This window comes from Bubalus bubalis, chromosome 9 (genome assembly GCF_019923935.1).
Source record: "Bubalus bubalis isolate 160015118507 breed Murrah chromosome 9, NDDB_SH_1, whole genome shotgun sequence".
Lineage (NCBI taxonomy): Eukaryota > Metazoa > Chordata > Mammalia > Artiodactyla > Bovidae > Bubalus > Bubalus bubalis.
The window spans coordinates 76,819,994-76,838,954 of record NC_059165.1 but is presented as its reverse complement, the minus strand read 5'-3'; the positions used below and the strand labels follow the sequence as shown (position 1 = coordinate 76,838,954).

At 35.9% G+C, this 18,961-nt stretch overlaps 1 protein-coding gene across 1 annotated transcript in view; it reads right to left on the bottom strand.

Annotated features, from left to right (window-relative positions):
• Positions 1–277: 277 nt before the first annotated feature.
• The window catches only part of HSD17B4 (hydroxysteroid 17-beta dehydrogenase 4), a 98,289-nt gene continuing 79,605 nt past the window's right edge, over positions 278–18,961 (bottom strand). Inside the window, exons 20-24 of the mRNA XM_006078096.4 lie at positions 18,715–18,801; positions 16,098–16,184; positions 14,648–14,786; positions 8,605–8,732; positions 278–690 (exon numbers count right to left, since the gene is read on the bottom strand). Coding sequence (XP_006078158.3) covers positions 601–690; positions 8,605–8,732; positions 14,648–14,786; positions 16,098–16,184; positions 18,715–18,801 — 531 coding nt within the window. The 3' untranslated portion in view covers positions 278–600. The remainder of the gene's footprint in view (positions 691–8,604; positions 8,733–14,647; positions 14,787–16,097; positions 16,185–18,714; positions 18,802–18,961) is intronic.

Here is an 18,961-nt window from a genome sequence, read left to right as displayed (position 1 = left end):
CTAGTTTTCTGTGATTGGGGTTTCAGTCTGTCTGCCCTCTGATGCCCTCTCTCAGAGCCTACCGTCTTACTGTTTTGTAAGTAGTTGATACTGTAAATCAACTACTGCTAAATTTTAAAGAAAATCTGGAAACACACACAAAGACCTTTATCTTGCCTTGAAATGGAACTCTATTATAGCAAAGTATGTAAATAAATACAATACAAAAATTCATGTTAAAATTGGGGTATCAATAAATCAGAGAAGAGAAAATAATAAAATGAAAAAGACATCAAAGTAGCCTCTACTCATTTAATTTTCCTTACAACTTACAATTGCTATCACAATTCTAAAGAGACTGGACTTGGGCGAAAACTTTTTATTATGAAGACATTGGTCTAAGGAAAGAAGGATAATCATGTGCCAGCTTACAATTGCTTGTAAAAGTAATAACATGAAAAATTAGTAGAAAATAAAAATCTGAAAGTTATCTGGGTTCTGAAAATGTTAAGCAGTTCTCCTTGTACCTTAATTTTGATCATTTTTGCTGGGTTATTTCTGCACATTTAGGCAAAGAGAGTATTTAATTTTTCTGTTGTAATTAGTAACGTAGTACATCCTTCAGAGCTTGGCATAGTCTTTAAGAATCATCTGGAGCTTCTGGCTCAGCAAGATATTCCCTCTGGCCTTCAGTCTGCCACTAAAGAACGCCTGGAAAGGAGAAAGGGAAAGAGTACCAACCTTTGTTACATCACAGTTTCTATCTTTTTAAAAAGGATCATTGTTAAGACTGAATACAATTGAGTTAATAACTCCGGACAACAAAGGCAACTTTAGCAATGACAGTTTAATGATTATAGATAGTACTCAATTTTTAGATATCTAAGAAAAAATAACGATGCCTTGTATATTTTAGAAAACCATAGAATGGAAAGATCTGGTGCTTCTGCTTCAACCTATGCTACTGGGTTTAATCTATGTTCTTAAATGTGAATTTGAGACCATACGAATAAAAGGCTTTACTGTATTACTAACAATAAAAACATTCAATTCAGAACTTTAAAAAATATATTTAAAATATTTATTATATCTTCATGAAACAGAAGGCCATATAGTGGCAAAATAAGATAGTCTAACAAAGTGGTACATAGATCCTAGGCTGTAGCATCAGAAGGCCTGGGTTAAAATTTAGGCTCTGCCACTAAATGGAAGGTGAGCTTGGACAAACAACTTAACCTCTCTGAGCTCTGGCCTCCTTATCTATAAAGAGTATGACAGCAGCACCTAAATAGCAGCTTTGTTGTATGAGTTAAATGAAACAGTGTGTAAAGTTCTTTGCTTAGCTCCTGACATGGAAGTAGGTATTAAACTCATTATTACAAGTAAAAGGCCATCATGTTAAAACACTAAGAGCTCCAGTTCTTTTCTGACCTGACAAAAGAAATTTGTGCAATTTCTCCTGTTCTACTCTGTTCAATTTCTACTGTTCTCTAATAGTAAAATAAAAACGATAAAACACATATAGCTTACTGAGAAAATAAGATATGGAATACGAAGTGAAAAGAAGTCTCTAGATTTTTAGCTAGATTGAAAAAAATAGTAATACCCATGTATACTTAACACTACAAAGCAGCCCCACAAATAAAATGTCACTTGAGAAGCACAGCCATCAACTTGAACTGGGCATACCAGCAAAAGAGATGCTCAGAAAGCTTAAAACATGCTCAAGACCATACTGCCAGCAACAAATGGGCCAGGACTTGAATTTGGGTGCTCTCTGCTTAACAGTGTCTCCCGATCATTAACAAGCAGCAATTTAATCTCAGTACCAAATCCTCACCACCTGGAGGAAAAGCGAAAACTACTTAAACTTTTTATCCCAAAATTAATACAGGATAATTTCATTCAATCAGGATCAAGTGCTAAGCTTTCAAACTGGAGACTGGAATTTTAAAACTAAGACTGCTTTCACTGTGCAGCTACAGAAATGATGGTCTGCAACTCCTGCAGAGAGTCACTACTGAGACCTGCTTGCCAGGTGCTACAATCTGAGAGGGACTTAACAACCAATAAGAACACCTATTTCCTTGAAGTAAGTACACCAATATTTGGTGGTTGCTATTGAGCAGAAGAATTTTGTACATAAATCTCTGTTCCTACTTAACTCTTTTCTTAGGACAGGTTCCTAGAAGAAGAATGACTGAATCATGGCATTTAGATTTTCTTGACCATACTTCCATTATCATGGTTTTCAAACTTTGTTCCACAGTGCACTAGGGCACTGCAGTGAACTCAAACACACTTTGGAGTATTTAAATTTTTTGAAGGAAATACAGTGACATTGGTCAAAGACAACACAAAAAAACTACTCTTGTTTAGATCTATTTAATAAACTGAACCATTAGGTATTTCTTTTGGCCTAGAAATGCCATACAAACTTTTTTGCTGAACTGTAAGTTGCCATAAAAGAAGTCAGTGAAACTCTCACAGTGCTTTCCAGAAAGACTGTATCAAATTAATATTCCTTCTAGCTACGTGTAAATTCTCTTATCCCAACCTTAATAATACTATTTTTCCAATCTTTGAAAATCTGAGGCAAAAATGACATGCTTTAATTTGCATGCTTTAGATACTGGGGAAAAATTAGTAATTGTTCTCATGTATGTTAGTCATTTCTCTCTCTCATTAATTATTGGTTCATGTCTTTTGCTCATTTTTTTTTACACTGAGGTCTTAGTGTTGCCCATAGATTTTATAGGTTATTGACACCAGTATACTATGTACCATCATTTTTCCCCCCAGGTTTATGGAAGGTCTTATAGAGGGAGTCTGACAAGCAGAAGTTTTACATTTCTACACAGCCTAAACTACTATTATTGAGCTTATGTTCCTTATTTCTACCCTTGCTTTAATCTATTCAAGTGTTAACTGAGAATCTAAAGTACCCTAGACAATATTTTATGCTAGAAAAGAGACATCTCTCCCTGTTCTCAGGGTGCTAACATTACAATAGGGAAGTCAAAAAACAAAATGTGAACAAGTAACTAAAGACTTACAAATGCTATTAAGGAGGTTATGAAAAATTATAACAGGAGGGAACTACTCTGGATAAAACAAAGCTAGTCCTGCAAAAAGATAGGGATTGAAATTCCAGAAAAGGCAAATAAATAGACATTGAAGGAATAAAAATTGATGGGAAGGAACTAAGAGAAAGGCAATATAAACTGATTTAGTATAAGTGATGCGGCAATCAGTGTAGGATGAGGCTGGGAAGACAAGCAAGGGAAGCGTCACAAACAATATGATAACAGGTAGTTTAGATTTTATCTAAGTGCAAAAGAAAATCTTGGAGGTTTTTATCAGGTGGAATAACCGATAATCTGATTTCATTCTTAAGAGATTATTCTGGCTCCCGTGTGAACAGATTGGTGGAAAGGCAAGACTAAGTATAGTAAGACCAGTAAGGGAGCCAGGTGAGAGATGATGGAAACTTGGGTCATGATGATATTCCTAGTGATGAAGAGAAGAAAATGAATACTAAAGATACATTTTTGAGAAATAACAAACAGGATTAAGGATAGTAAGGATACAAAGGTAAAGAAACAAACCAAGACAATTCTTGTATTATTGAGCATACTAATTTCAGAAGACAGATAATTGTGCCATTTCCTGAAAAAAGACTCGGGGGGAAAAATTAAATCACAAGTTCTAAATGGGGCAAAATAAAGTGTCCCATCGGAGATGCAAGTAGAGAGCTGGTTATATCACTATGGAACTCAGAGAAGATGACTGAGTGAGACAATTAAATCTGCAAGATGACAACATACAGATGGCTCTAAATACCACAGGATAGATGGACTCATTTAAGAAGAGTATTATTTAGAGAAGAGTCCTGAAATGAGCTCTCAGAAATACCAAAACCCAATGGCTGCGGGTAAAAGAAGACGACACCACAGGAGATTAAGAATAGCCAAAGGTGGAAAAAGCAAAATAGGAGAATAAGGTGTCATAAAAGGCAATGGATGAAATTATTTCAAAAACTTGGTGGTTAACTGAGTTAAATGCTACTAAAAGGCTGAGAAAGACCTAGACAGAGAAATATTCACTGGATTTAGGAGTTTTATGGTGTCATGTCTTATGTTTAAGTCTTCAAGTCCTTTTGAGTTTATTTTTCACCTTTTTTTTTAAATGTAGCCACTATATAATTTTTGATTTCATATGTGGCTCACATTATTATATGGGGTTTCACCTCTTGGCTCCGACAGTAAAGGAATATGCCTGCAACGCAGGAGACCCAGGTTCAATCCCTGAGTCGGGAAGATCTCCTGAAGAAGGGAATGCCTATCTACTCCAGTATTCTTGCCTGGAGAATCCCATGGTTTCAATTACATATGTAACTCACATTGTATGTTTAACATGTGTCTAATATTAAAACCAGGACAGCACTGGTTTAGACAATTCTTTTGTGAAAAGGAAAAAGATTTGATATGGCATGCTGGATGGGGATTGCTTTAAGATCTGTGTTAGCTTGCCTCTGTGCTGTAGGACACTTACATCATGAAATGAGAGAGAATGATGTAGAAAAAAGCGGAAGGAGAGCAACAATGACTTTTAAGTAGATACCTGGATGAGAAATGAAAACGTCTTTGACAGAAAGAGGGAGACTTCCTTCAACGCAATATACAGGAGATCAATGCAGATGCTGATGGGATTCTCTGACAGCTCAGATTGGTGAAGAATCCACCTGCGATATGGGAGACCCAGGTTTGATCCCTGGATCGGGAAGATCCCCTGGAGAAGGGATGGCTACCCACTCCAGTATACTTGCCTGGAGAATTCCATGGACAGAAGAGCCTGGCAGGCTATAGTTCATGGGGTCACAAAGAGTCAGATATGACTGAGCAACTAATACACACACATGTAGATGCCAATAAAATAGATCTGGTGATAGGAAGGTAAATATTTTCATCTGAGGTCTTTCTTTTTTTCCCCAAAGAAGCATGAAGAAAGGTCAGCAGCTGAAGACAAATATGAAAAACACATCTCAGACAACAGGAATGGAAGCTTAGTGGAAAATCATGGTAAGATTGCTGCTGCTGCTAAGTCGCTTCAGTCATGTCTGACTCTGCGACCCCATAGACAGCACCCTACCAGGCTCCGCCATCCCTGGGATTCTCCAGGCAAGAACACTGGATTGGGTTGCCATTTCCTTCTCCAATGCATGAAAGTGAAAAGGGAAAGTGAAGTCGTTCAGTCATGTCTGACTCAACGATCCCATGGACTGCAGCCTACCAGGCTCCTCCATCCATGGGATTTTCTAGGCAAGAGTACTGGAGTGGGGTGCCATTGCCTTCTCCGCTGGTAAGATTGCTAGACAGTGCTTAAAGACTATTTGAGATTTGTAGTCAAAATTAGGGGCTACCCTGGTGGCTCAGTGATAAAGAACCCGCTGGCTAATGCAGGAGACTCAGGTCCAATTCCTGGGTCATGAAGATTCCCTTGGAGAAGGAAATGGCAACCCACTCCAGTATTCTTGCCTGGACAATCCCATGGACAAAGGAACCTGGTGGGTTACAGTCCATGGAGTCACAAAGGAGTTGGACATGGCTTAGCAAATAAACAACAAAAATCAAAATTTTAAAGGGAATTCAACTTGTCTAGTTGTACGGTTTTCCTCCTAACTCCTTCATCAATTCTGGTACAGATAGAAAGATGGCAGAGAGTAGAGTTAAAATAGGGTGGAATTTTCCACGCAAGTAAGATGAGAGATATACAGGGAGATGAGGATATTTTCAAGGGAGATATTATGATGGACCACAAAATCTAAGCTGAACAAGAAGAGATGAAAAGACAGAAGGGCGTTGACGGACAGAAAGTGGTGGTGTCAACAAACTGGAGGCCTCTGAAGTTCAACAGCAGTAGTAAGACTCACAAAACAAAAAACAAGCAAGGAATGGTATTGGAAAATGGTGATGTTTTGAAACAGATATTGGAATTTGTACGTTTTATGCTTCCAATAAAGACAAAAGCTGATACAGAATGGACTGAAAGATAATTTGAAACAGTATCAATAAACTAAGAGTCATCTGGTTAGAGAAGTCATTTTTATGAATGCTGAAGGAAGCCACCAAGGTTGACAAGAGTTGGTGCAGAGAGAGACTGTAGACTAGGATATAAGGTGTTTGACGGCTGAAGAACAGGGGTGACGGCACAAAGGTGGGGCAGAACACAGTTGAGCCAAATGAGTTCAGAAAACCTCTAGTATTAATTAGAACATCTATAAAGACTAGGTCTTTGAGAATAATAAGCAGCTAGGTTTTTATCAAGTTTTGCCTCTGCTTTAATTTTTTCACATTTAATTCCATCCTGTCTGATATTGACAAAATGGTGCACAGAATGACACAAAGCACTGTCATTTACTATCCAACTTCCCAGTATCACTCACCCCCAAAGACCTGATGTTCCTAATGATTATATAAATGTTACACAAAGGGCTTCCCCGATGGCTCAGATGGTAAAGCGTCTGCCCACAATGCGGGAGACCCGGGTTCGATTCCTGGGTCGGGAAGATCTCTTGGAGAAGGAAATGGCAATACAACTTGATAAAAACCTAGCTGCTTATTATTCTCAAAGACCTAGTCTTTATAGACGTTCTAATTAATACTAGAGGTTTTCTGAACTCAATGATTATATAAATGTTACATAAAGGTTTCCCTAAATCCTACATCTAATCCTTTAAAGGCATCTCAAGTATATCTTACAAAAGAACTCTTAATTACTCACTCAGCAGCCATAATGACCTTTAAAAATCAGATGTCAATCCAGAGCTCAACAGCTTCCTATCACATACAAAATCTAAACTCCTCACCAACATCTACAAGGTCCAGTATGATTAACCCATGCCTACTTCTCCCTCTTCCCCTCCTGCCTCTCTCCCCACTGCCTCTTTTGTGGGCCTCCTCACAGTTATTACATCCAATAAACAGAGCCACTGGTGCCTCCAGCCTTTGTACTGGTTGTTTCTTTAGCCTTATGGTTCATTCCCTCATCCTCACTTTGTTCAGGTCTCTATGGAGTCTTTTTGGACAGCCCTATCTAAACAGTGCCTCCATCCTGTCACACTCGAATCCAGGGGTTGGCAAACTACAGCCCAAAGGCCAAAACCAGTCTGTTGCCTGTTTTCGTTCATAAACAAATTTGATTGGAACTCAGCCCCATCCATTGGTAGATATATATTATCCATAGCTACTTTAACTCTATAAATGGCAGAACCAAGTAGGTTCAACAGAGACCATCTGACCTGCAAAGCTTAGAATATTTACAATGGGACCCTTTACAGAAAAAGTTTGCCAACCACTACTGTAACCCATAACTCTGACTTATTTTTCTCCATATTTGAAATTATATTTCTTTTCCATTTCCCTCTAGAACTAAGCTCTGCCCAGAAGGGGCACTGTCTTGTTTAGCCACATCAAGCACCCAAATAAAAGGAGGTACTAAATAAATTCCTGGGAAAGAATTAACTGAGAGCTCACTCAGTACCTGGCATTACAGTAAGCTCTTCATGCATATTAGAGGATTTAGTTATCATCCATTTAGTTATTTTGGATTATCATTATTCATTTTACAATGAGAAAATTAAGGTTTAGAGAGTAAATGTAAGAGCTAAGATTGAAACTCAAGTTTATCTGATGCCAAAAGTATTTTTAACCACAATACAACTTTATAATTCTTTTTAAATTAGTCTTTCTATCCAGGGAAATTGGAACATTTATCCTTTATACAAATTGTTCTGTAACTTGTAAAGTTGTATTGTTTTCTGCAAATAAGCACTGTGCTTTTCTTGTTTTGGTAGTCATTGGTACTTGGAAGTTTGGGCAGTTATTATAAACAAATTTTTAAAATTATATCTTCTAGTTGGTGTTGCTGCTATGTGAAAGCTATTTTTACATAATTACTGTGCATTCAACCATTTGTTTGAACTCCTCTGATCTAAGAATAATCTGATCATCTTGGGATTTCTAGCTACATAATCATGATTCAAAAATTACAAAATTTCCTCCTCCTTTCTAGTTGCTACATCAGTTACTTTAATTTTGTGTGTCTGTGGATTACCCAGAGGTTTCAGAACAATATTAACTTGTAATGGTCAGTGAAGGTACTTTTGTTTTAATCATGATTTTCTACTGAAATGTCTCTAAATGTTTTACCCTCAGAAAGATACTGGCTATTATGTTCCATCTTTCTATTTCCAGTTTACCATGATGATTAAGACAAGTTTTTAATCTTATATATCAGAGAAGAATGTCTAATTTTATGAAATATGATACGGTTTTTCACCTCTGAACTAATGACAATAAATTAAAAGGTCTAGATATGAGTTTTATATTGTATATATGCTGAAGAAGAATTTCACTCAAAACTTTATTTTTAACAAGTTATTGGCTGAAAAACTCCATTAGAAAAATATATGATCTGTCAACTTGAATACTGCTATCAACTCTGTCTTTCTTCAGAGTTGTAAGAAATCTGTCTTATAAATTAGAATTTTGGAGTCAGCCAAAAACTACAACTGTCAAACAGGAAGCAATAAAGACAAATAAATAAACATTTTAAGAACTTTACCTTCTGAGGATCAAGCTTGCCCAAGACTACTTCCATGAAATCTTCATCTGAAAGTGTGATGGTTACATCAGCAGAGCCTTTTGCAGGGCCTTGATACACTTTTCCAGAACCAGTTTTCAGGTCAATAGCTGGGAAAAATAGGAAGAAACCAATATCAGTCATTTTTATCTTTACAACATAAGAATAAAATGAACCAGATAAATGCAGACATTTTTAATAGTTTCAGAGTTACTTTGGTGTTTATTCTATATTATATATTACATATCACTTGGAAAAAATCTTTTAAATCCTGTATTTTTTGAGATGTTCTTTTTATAAAGAATATGATTTTCAAAAGAATCAAATTAATAATAGTTTTTCTTCATTGAAGAAGTTTACACAATAGAGAGATTTGAAAAGTGAATCAAGGTAGAATAATATAATGAAGTTAAGAGGTTGGAAGTTATATGGTTAAGGTCTTTAGATTCAAATAAAGACTCTACAGTCAACAAAGGAAGAAAATGGAATTTTAAAACAATTGCATATTGGTTGGGGTGGGGGAAGGGAATGCACACTCATCATTTTTCAATAACCTGGATTCATCAAAGGTTCTGCCATATGAAGTAAATGATAGTAAAATTAAAATTTTTAAAGTATTTCAATTAGTCATTTATTTACAAAATGCTTATCGCCCTAACTGTTGTGAATAAAGGTTAAAATTAAAATCTTTTCCCTTAACTGTTTTGGACAGCAGGATTAAGTGTCCCAGAAACAGGCTGGGTAACTGGAAAAGCTATTAAAAATTTACCTCCTTCATTGCTGTCTATATAGCACAGAGCTTTACTTTAAAGTTAAATTTTAGAAAGTTTTCATTGTCATACATGTGACTGAGACCACTCATCCAGAAAGGCCAATTCCACTCATCCTGATTTAGCCTCTTGAATGTGCTTTCTCTTCTACTGCAAAGAAGCTATGATCACATCACTCTCCCTAAGAGTGTGTAGGGAACTCCCAATTTAGGATCAAGAAAAGACACACACATGTAAGAAAAATTATATAGACTGGTTAGCCAAGTTCTGCTGCAAAGACAGAATTAAATCACTCCCACTGTCCATAGAAGAGAATTTTGCCAACTAAACTAAAAAAAGAAAATAACATGACTACTGACGGTTACCTTGGGGAGGAGAGTCTAAGAAGGGGAACTTTTTGCTTTGTTTCATTCACTCACTTCATTGTTTAGTTTCTTCTATGGTTCTCAGACAATATGCAAGATACTAGGAATAAGACGTGAAGAACAAAGGCTCTGTTCTTCCTGGCACATACATATTACAAACATGTTTTTCTGTGTTATTTGTGTAGTTAAAAACAAAAGTAGAATAAGAGAAGGAGGAAGGCAGGCAAGGAAGGAGCAGGGAGAGAATAATGGGAGGGGGTCAGAGGGTAGAAAGGAAAGACTAAAGAAAAGCAAACCTCTGACAGTCAACAGATACTGTTTTAATTCTTCACAAGTGAGTCTAAGGCCCACTGTGTGCACTAGTCTTGCTCAGGAATAAAACTGGACTGACACAATCTTAATACTTCAGTGTGGAGTAAGTCTCTTGGCTAATGAAAGCCCTTCTAATGAAGTGCTATCTACATGCCCTCTCACTCACTTGGTTTTACTTGCTGCTTCACAGCCAGATTCTTATGAAGCAATAAAACTTTTTTCTGTGGAAAGCTAATAACTAGTGCTGATAAGCAAAAAGAGGGCTAAAAAGGGGAAAGTTCCTAGCAAAAAGACTAGCGTCTGTCAGACCACCTCAGCCCAGCAAGGCAGAGAGCACACTGTCCTCGCTCAGGCAGCCTTCCAGCTCCTACGTGACCACGCATGACAGGCCTCGGAGGGGCCTAACCTTGAAAGACACAACGAAGATGCCTCCTACTCCGCAGCCCAAACCAAGCCTGATGTCAGAACTCTCCTCATTCTCTTTAGACTCACACTAACTTGGTTGTTAAAAATCCTGACACAGACACACCTCTGCCCAGAGATTCACTGTTGGTGTCGTCTGGATGGCAAGATACAGGAAGGAGCAGGGAAGATGGGCACAGTCCAGGATCCCGAGGTTGGAATGCATATCTCAGGCCACTGAGCCCAACCCCTTGGCTCCTAGACTTGCTCAAGGGTAGTCACTCTGTGTAACCCCAGTTCCACAGGTGAACAAAGTAGCTGAGCCTGTTCTCTCTAAACAGGTTTGCATCTGCCATAATATGAACAAGGCTGGGACAAGTAAAATGTTTAGAAAAACAGTTTAAAAACAGCTTTCAAAAAAAAAAAAAAATTAGGTATTCCCTAAGTCAAGATATTTAGTCACCTATTTTATGTCATTAAGCACCAAGATGCAAAAAAGAGATGCCAACGTGGAATCATCTTCTAAAAAACATCATAAGCCAAAAATCTTAGGTACTTTCTACTGCTGCCAGCTCTGATTTAGCTCAGTGACACAGACTGCGAGAAAACAATTAGAATTGAAAAAAGATACACACAGCTTAGAGTCAAATCAAAGACAGACAGATAACCAAAGAGAATAATGAACACTTTCAGAGAAAGCTTCAAGATCCAATTTGATTGTTAGCTTTGATAAATTAGGACCTGAAGAAGATACAGTAAAACAAACAAAAGCCACAGGCATCAATTATAAGTAAGTATTAATAGGATTCAAATATTCCCATTTTGGGGTGGGAAATATAAGAAAAAACCCTTGTCTAGGTTAATAAAAGGCAATTACTAAATGTAAGCACATTTGCTAATACTGTCTACAAGGCAAGTGACACCAAGATAAAGTGAAAATATTAGTTGGTTATTGACACTATATTTAAGAAAATTATCCTATTTGTCAGAATGAATTGCTTATATATTTTATAAATCTCTACACAGTTCTATTCTGCCAACTGTGAGACACACAATTCCAGCAACTTTTCTCACTCATCTTATTCCTTTCCATGACCAGTATCTTCAAAAATTCCGTGCTTTATATTTATAACTCAACTTGTAATACAGTTTCATCTATAGGGAAAAGATAGAATTCCGTCATAGATAGATAGAAGGAAGGACAGAATGAAGAAAGAAAGGCAAGTGCTGATACCTACATTTCGTTGTTAATCAATAAGGATTTTTAGAAAAAAAAATAGACACTGATATTTGGGGAACTAAATACATATTACATGTTTGGCTTCCTTTATCCCCTTCTAAATTAACTTCCTATAAGCACAAATGTCTTCCAGAAGGACAAACACCAAAAATGTTAACTGTGAGTAGTGGGATTATACGTCAGCATTTCCCACTTTATATATACCAAAATTTATATAATGAAAATACAGTCCCTAAAAGGAATAGCAATTGTCATATTAAAAAGAAACTTGTATAAAACCAAAATCAATTGAACAAAACTTCAAAATGTTTTCTAGGAATATATAATAGAAGATGGTCTCAAAAAGTTTCAGTTGATTTAGAGATACATCTTTAATTTTTTGGTTTTAACAAATATTTACAGTGATCTTTGGTTGTAATAAGGAATAAAACAGTCTGATTTACATGGTACTTAAACAGGCACTCTAAAACAGTAATCTTAGAATAAAAACAATAAAAATCTATAAAATAGTAGTTTCTACTGTGCAAGTAAAATCCTAAACCTAAAGATTTTTTCCTTAAAAAAAAAAGTCTGTATAGACACATTATCTGCATGATATGTAGTGTACAAATAATGAATGAAGATGATTCATACCATCAGCTGTGGGACTTGCAGAAGCACAGCCTACAATCCTTACTTTCAGGTATCACCAGAGTCTACTACTATGAGTATAGTCTTATACTCATAGTAGTATACTATGAGAAGGATTACAACCAGGCTTGAGATGGGCTTGAAAGTTTATATGGTCCTAGAGTATAAATAAGCCAGTCACAGGCCACTTTGTGGAGCCCCTCAGCATTCCAGGGGCTCTTTAGCCCATCTTAACTACATGAGATCTCACTGAAATAGTTCACGATTATGAAGGAAGGGGACAATCCTTGAGCTAAAAACTATTCTGAATGCTCCCCATACCACATTAGTAGATAGATGCTTGACCACAAATAAAAGGATCCTGTCTCTTGGGACTTCAAGACAAAAAACATGAAAATCCAAAAATTTTCAGTGAACTTTCACTGGGATACCATATTTCTCCAGCATCTCTAGAGATTAGAATATTCTATAAAATAAACATATAGTTAGAATATAAAGAAAGAATGCTCTACAGATCAAAGTAAGGCTAGAATACTTTATAATATAAAGGTAAAGAAACGATGGTGAAGTTCATTAATAGCATGTTTCATGATTCAAAATATGAATGGCTGTCAGCTATGGAATGAATGTTAGTATCCTTCCAAAATTCATATGTTGAAGCCCTAATCTCCAAACAATGATGGTGTTTAGAAACAGAGCTCTTTGGAGGTGATTAGGTTTAGATGAGGTCATGAGAGTAGAGCCTCCATAATAGGATTAGTGTCTCTCTCTAAGAAGAGACATGAGAGAGATGATCTTTCTCTCTGCCTTGTGGAGAAACAGTAGGAAGGAAGCCATCTGCAAACCAGGAAGAGGGGTCCCACCAGAACCCAACCCTGCTGGATCCCTCACACTGGACCTTCCAGCCTCCTCACTATGAGAAAATAAGTTTCTGCTCTTTAACCTACCCAGTCGACAGTATATTTGTTACAGCATCCTGAACTAAGATACTCTTATTGTTAGAAGCAATGGCTTCTCAGTCTGTATGATTGATGATGAGAAAGAGAATGGATGTATACTCACTTCACTGTCCTTTCACCTATAGAGAAACACAGTGAAATCTGAAAAAGTTACGCATTTTTCTGTCACGACATACAGACACTGGATACTTAAAAACGTGTTAACAGATCTGGCTGACTAGCAAAGTGAGTCCACAAAAGTGTTAGTGCTTTTATTATGTGGACATAAAAAAAGAGAAAATTTTCTAATCTAGAAAAAAATTTTACTCATCTTTAGTAATTTCATCTTACCTTCCCCAACTTTAAGAATTAAATTAAAATTGGACCCTGCAGTCTTTTAATAGGCCACAAAACAGAAAAGTTTGTGCCGTGATTAAGAATGTAGTTACACAACAGATACAAAAGATATGGTAAAAAAAAAATTTCTTCCCCCTTTCTCTTTTTATCACCTAATTTTTCTTTCTTCATAAAACGGTAGTAAGGTTCTTTTGGAGCTCCATGTAAGTGAATGGAAGCATGACTGCTTTCTCTCTGCAGCTACTTGGCTTATATTGGATACCTTGCCAGGTTGCTAATGGCACTCTGATAGATAATTTTCTTAGATTAAATAAAATTAGTACCTTTGATTGCCAGTTTTATACACTGAGAAAATAATTATGACTTATACTGATAATTAAGGTGATAATCCAAAATGCTAATTCTGGGGGGAGGAAGAAAAATGATTTTAAAGCTGTTAAAATATAATGATAATTACTCAAAACTTTAAAATATTTCATTTAACTTGATGTACTTTCTTTACGTTTAAAAGGAATCTGAAGATTAAAGAAGCATACAGCTAAGGCAACTGTTTAAAGTACTAATTTCGGGTGTTACAATGAAATCTTCAAAACAGATTATTTTCATTTTAATTAATTCTTTTCATCTCTAAAAAACATACATGTCTGAGGGCCATAAAACCCATGGGACGTGAAAGTCGCTCAGTCATGTCTGACTCTTTGCAACCCCGTGGACTATACAGTCCATGGAATTCTCCAGGACAGAATACTGGAGTGGGTAGCCTTTCCCTTTTCCAGGGGATCTTCCCAACCCAGGGATCAAACCCAGGTTTCCTGCATTGCAGGCAGATTCTTAACCAGCTAAGCTACAAGGGAAGCCCATGAAACCCATTATTTCCCATTAAAAAAAAAAAATCTTACTGAAGAAGGTAAGATTTACCTACCTTCAAAGAGACAGGCTTTAGTTATAACAAGGATACTTTATTCCTATTGACTAAGAGTTATCTTAGAATATTATAGGGACTGGACTTACTCCACTTGGCTGCAGTATTTTCACCTTTAGTGATATGCCACTCAAACACAGCACCGACTTTCTTCACCACCTCTTGCCCAACACCCTGAAGGCGGCGACCTATTTCTTCAAACACAAGAGTACTCTGAAGCCCCGCACCCTAGCAAAAACAGAAAAGATAATCATTTCATTTTAAAAGATATGTAAAAATGACTCAAGGGGAAAAACTATCACAAAATCAATGTGCAATAAGGTAATTTTTTTAAAAACCTGCACATAAATAAGGCAAACTAGTTTTTGTTACCCTAGTCTTCTTTCACACCTTTCTATTTATTTATGTTATCCAGAACCTCAATCCCCTTAATAAAAGAATTTTACTTTTATCAGAATTCATAAATAATATTTTACAAGTAGACTAGGAACTAACTTAACAACTTATATCCTAATAGACTTCGGCAGGAAGATACTGGACAAATTAATCGACTTCTGTGATCTCATTTCTTCATTTGTAAAATGAGACTAAATTACATGAAACTTGAATTTCTTTCTAGCTCTAAAATTTCTTACGTTTTTGATCTTAGATTCTTTTTAAAGAAATTTTAATTTTCATTCAGTTATGTGATAATATGGCTAATGAAACACAAATATCATGGATTTGAAAACTTCAACATCACAAAGTTAATATTCTGGAGACAGAATATAAATATTTTTATTAATTCAGCATGTTAATAGCAATACAAATGTTTTAATAAATAATATATATGCTACTGCTTTTATATATGCACTGAATGCTTTATACAAATTTTTAAATCAAGAAAAAGGTACAAGATATTTAACTTTTTAACCTTTCTCCAAAATACTATTTACTTAAGATTTCTTATTAAACAAGTGATTTATTTACTCTAAAACTAGAAAATCAATTATATTCTCTTAAAAGATACCCTAGTATCACCACAAAAAAAGTTTTTTAGAAATTCGTCATTTTCAAAATATTCCTTTTCTTCCAAGCAGTTTTGAATTAACGGTCTCTAGTTCAAGAATTAAGAATCTTTCATAGCTCTGAATTTTCTAAAGTGATCTCAACTGAAATTCATAAATCAGGCTATAACTTGGATGCTGTGCTGTGCTCAGTCCTGTCAGACTCTTTGTGACCCCATGGGACTGTAGCCCTCCAGGCTCCTCTGTCCATGAGGATTCTCCAGGCAAGAATACTGGAGTGGGTTGCCATGCCCTCCTCCAATGGATCTTCCCAACCCAAGGGATCGAACCCAGCTGTCCTGCACTGGAGGCAGATTCTTTCTGTCTGAGCCACCAGGGAAGCCCAAGAATACTGGAGTGGGTAGCCTATCCCTTCTCCAGGGGATCTTCCTACCCTGGAATCAAACCAGGGCCTCCTGCATTGCAGGCGGATTCTTTACCAGCTGAGCTACCAGAGAAGGCCATGACTTGGATATTAGTGGTTATAACCTACCTCAGATGGTGTCTTAGCTGAAATAGCAGACGCTGGCACAAGATCCACATATGCATTTGAAATGACGATGCCTCCAGTTTCTTGGACCTTATAAAGGGTTTGGGGATTGGAGGGGGTAAAAACAGCTCACTCTGATGAGGCCAATGAAAATGAAATTTTATTGTGAAATGCTATAAAGTCTTTTAAAAGAAATTTACATTTTTCTTCATATGAAAGAGAAAATTATCCAAATTAAATAAAGTTCATAAATTAAATGTCAACAGGAATAAACATGAAAGCTCACTGACTTATTAAAACTGCAATTAACCCTAACCATAGAATCTACTGAAGCCTTTCTCAAAAATACTTACGACCAGGTCCCATCTCCAAAGATTCCAATTTAAATGGTCTGAGGTAGAGCCTGAGCATTGGTATTTGGAGGATTTATTTTGCAATATAAGTATGTCTAGTGGGGAGCCAGGATGAGAATTGCTTAATTCTTATAAATAGTAAAAGGCATGGCACATAATCCACATGAGGCAGGGTACTCAAAGTGTATTTGTTTGGTTAATATACAACAAAACTGGGTAGAAACAGACCTTCTGTTTCAAATAGGAACTATACACAGTACAAAGTAAACACTTGAACAGCCTTTTTTCAGAATATTCATTAAAAGACTCAAATTCTAATTCCTAATATGGCACCTAAAATTATTTCAATAGTATTCTTTTATAAAATTATGGTACTGCTACGAATGTATAGGATAATGTCTAAAACTTAAGGTAGCACTTATTAAAACTGGTTTTTAACAATCAGAAAGATCATTCTCCCCTGACTATTTTCCATTATGCTTCAGAAAAATAGATCTTTCAAACAATTTCTTCATTTTATTTCGAATTATATACAGTGGAAAGCATGAAAGGAAACAATTTATGGACAAACTGCACTTTAGAAAATTACTCTATTGTAACTAAGGAAGGGAAAGGATTCCCACAAATAGCTAATAGAAAAAGAATACCTCTAATCACTGGGGTAAAAAATAGCAAATATACTGAATAGATAAGAAGATGTGCTGAGAATTTATTAAAATGACAAGAATGTGTTATATTTAGACATTAAACTATTACTCAACTCTTTAAGTTTTTATCTATATGAATTATTTCTATATTGTTCATCATGAGAAAATAGAGCCCATAATTGTTTTCATGGTCCTTAATTCTTTTAGGGTTCATAATTTTATTCAAAAAATAAACTTACATGAAATAGTTAGAAAATAAAAGGGTTCCGGAATATGTGGTACGAACATTTATTCCAAGAGGATTTCAGAGGAAAGCCAGGATGTGTGTTTGTATGAATGGGGGAAAGAGGAGTGGTAAGGGAATGCCTCTGAGGACAAGGCAGAGCTTCGGCTGGTGCTGAAAAGACAAAGGAATTTGAAAAGTGAAATAAACAGTGTGCATAAGTGAATCAGGAAAATGATACTGAGAGCAGCAGGAAGTAATAAGGAGTGAGGCAGCCATACAAAAAACAGTTCTGGAAAGGTATTTATGTCTGAAAGAAATCATGGTACAGTTTTAAAGAAAATATTGTGAGGACCTAGGAACGGAGTGCTGAGCCAGGCAGACCAGGGTGTATAGCCCAGCTCTACCATTTTCTATGTGACCATGAGCAAATTATTTAAAAGATCTGAACCTATATTTTTTCCAAATTAAAGGTAGAGTTGTTATGCATAGTAGAGATAATGGGATAGGCTGCTCATAGGTACTCAGTAACTATAAGCTGCTATTACTCTTGGTGGTGTTATTTAAATTGCTCAACACAAGACATTTATGTAGTACAAATGATCAGGCCAAAAGCTATCAGCCTGGTCAACGATGTTAACAAAAATTATCTGTAAACAACTTGCAAAAGGAGGACTGTATGTTCTTTTAGTATTTTACTGGAGTACTGCTAACAGCCTCACCCCTAAAAGCACTTAACTCTATAGGGAGATATACTTTAATTTGTCTTGTTACTTACTATTGATTAAGCTCAGATTCTGTGACATAAGATGTTAATTTGTGGGTTTTTGTGTGATCAAGATGCATATGATTTCAGTCTAGTAGAAAATATAACCATAAAGAATATGGTTTTATTCTTCTATAGAACAATTAACTTGTTTTATCTCTTAACTCAGTAAAGTTATTTTAGAATGCCTTCCCCATTGCACTACATAAACCCTGTTGTTACTACTTCTCCTTTGAACCAGATTTATTATCTTTCTAACTCCCTCATTAAGGAATTAAAGTTTCATCACATTTTCATTTTATATCTGTCTATGAATCATGCCTTCAAGTTTCTGAAGATTATATTCTGACAACTTGAATGATAAGTTGAGCCAAAAAGATATGGTTGGTTGGATTTTCAGAAATGTTATGTTAACAGGCACCAATTTAGTTGAGAATAAAACAGAAAATAAAAAACAAGGTACAGAGTCATCTTATTTTCAATTGAAAATTACCACTGATTTTTTTTAATTCCTAAGTTTTACTTCATATCCATAGTTATTAACCAAAAGAATGCTAGGATAGAACATAATTACAGGATATGGAAAAGCAGGTTAACAAAACAATGTACCTCTAACCACCTCAACTCATACCTTGGTTTGGAAATGGATTCTATTTCCTTCCTTCCACATCTCAGTCTGCAGAGTCTGTCCCGGGTATACTGGTTTTGCAAAACGAACCTTTAAAAGAAAATGTGTTTAAGGGTTAAAAATGTTTTAATATAAAGTTTTTCCATTTGGGGAGGGGGGTAGTTTCGGATGGAGGTTGGAGAGCATAAAAGGAAGAAATAGGTTTGACTATACTTAAATTCACAAAAACAGTAATATGATAAAATTAGTA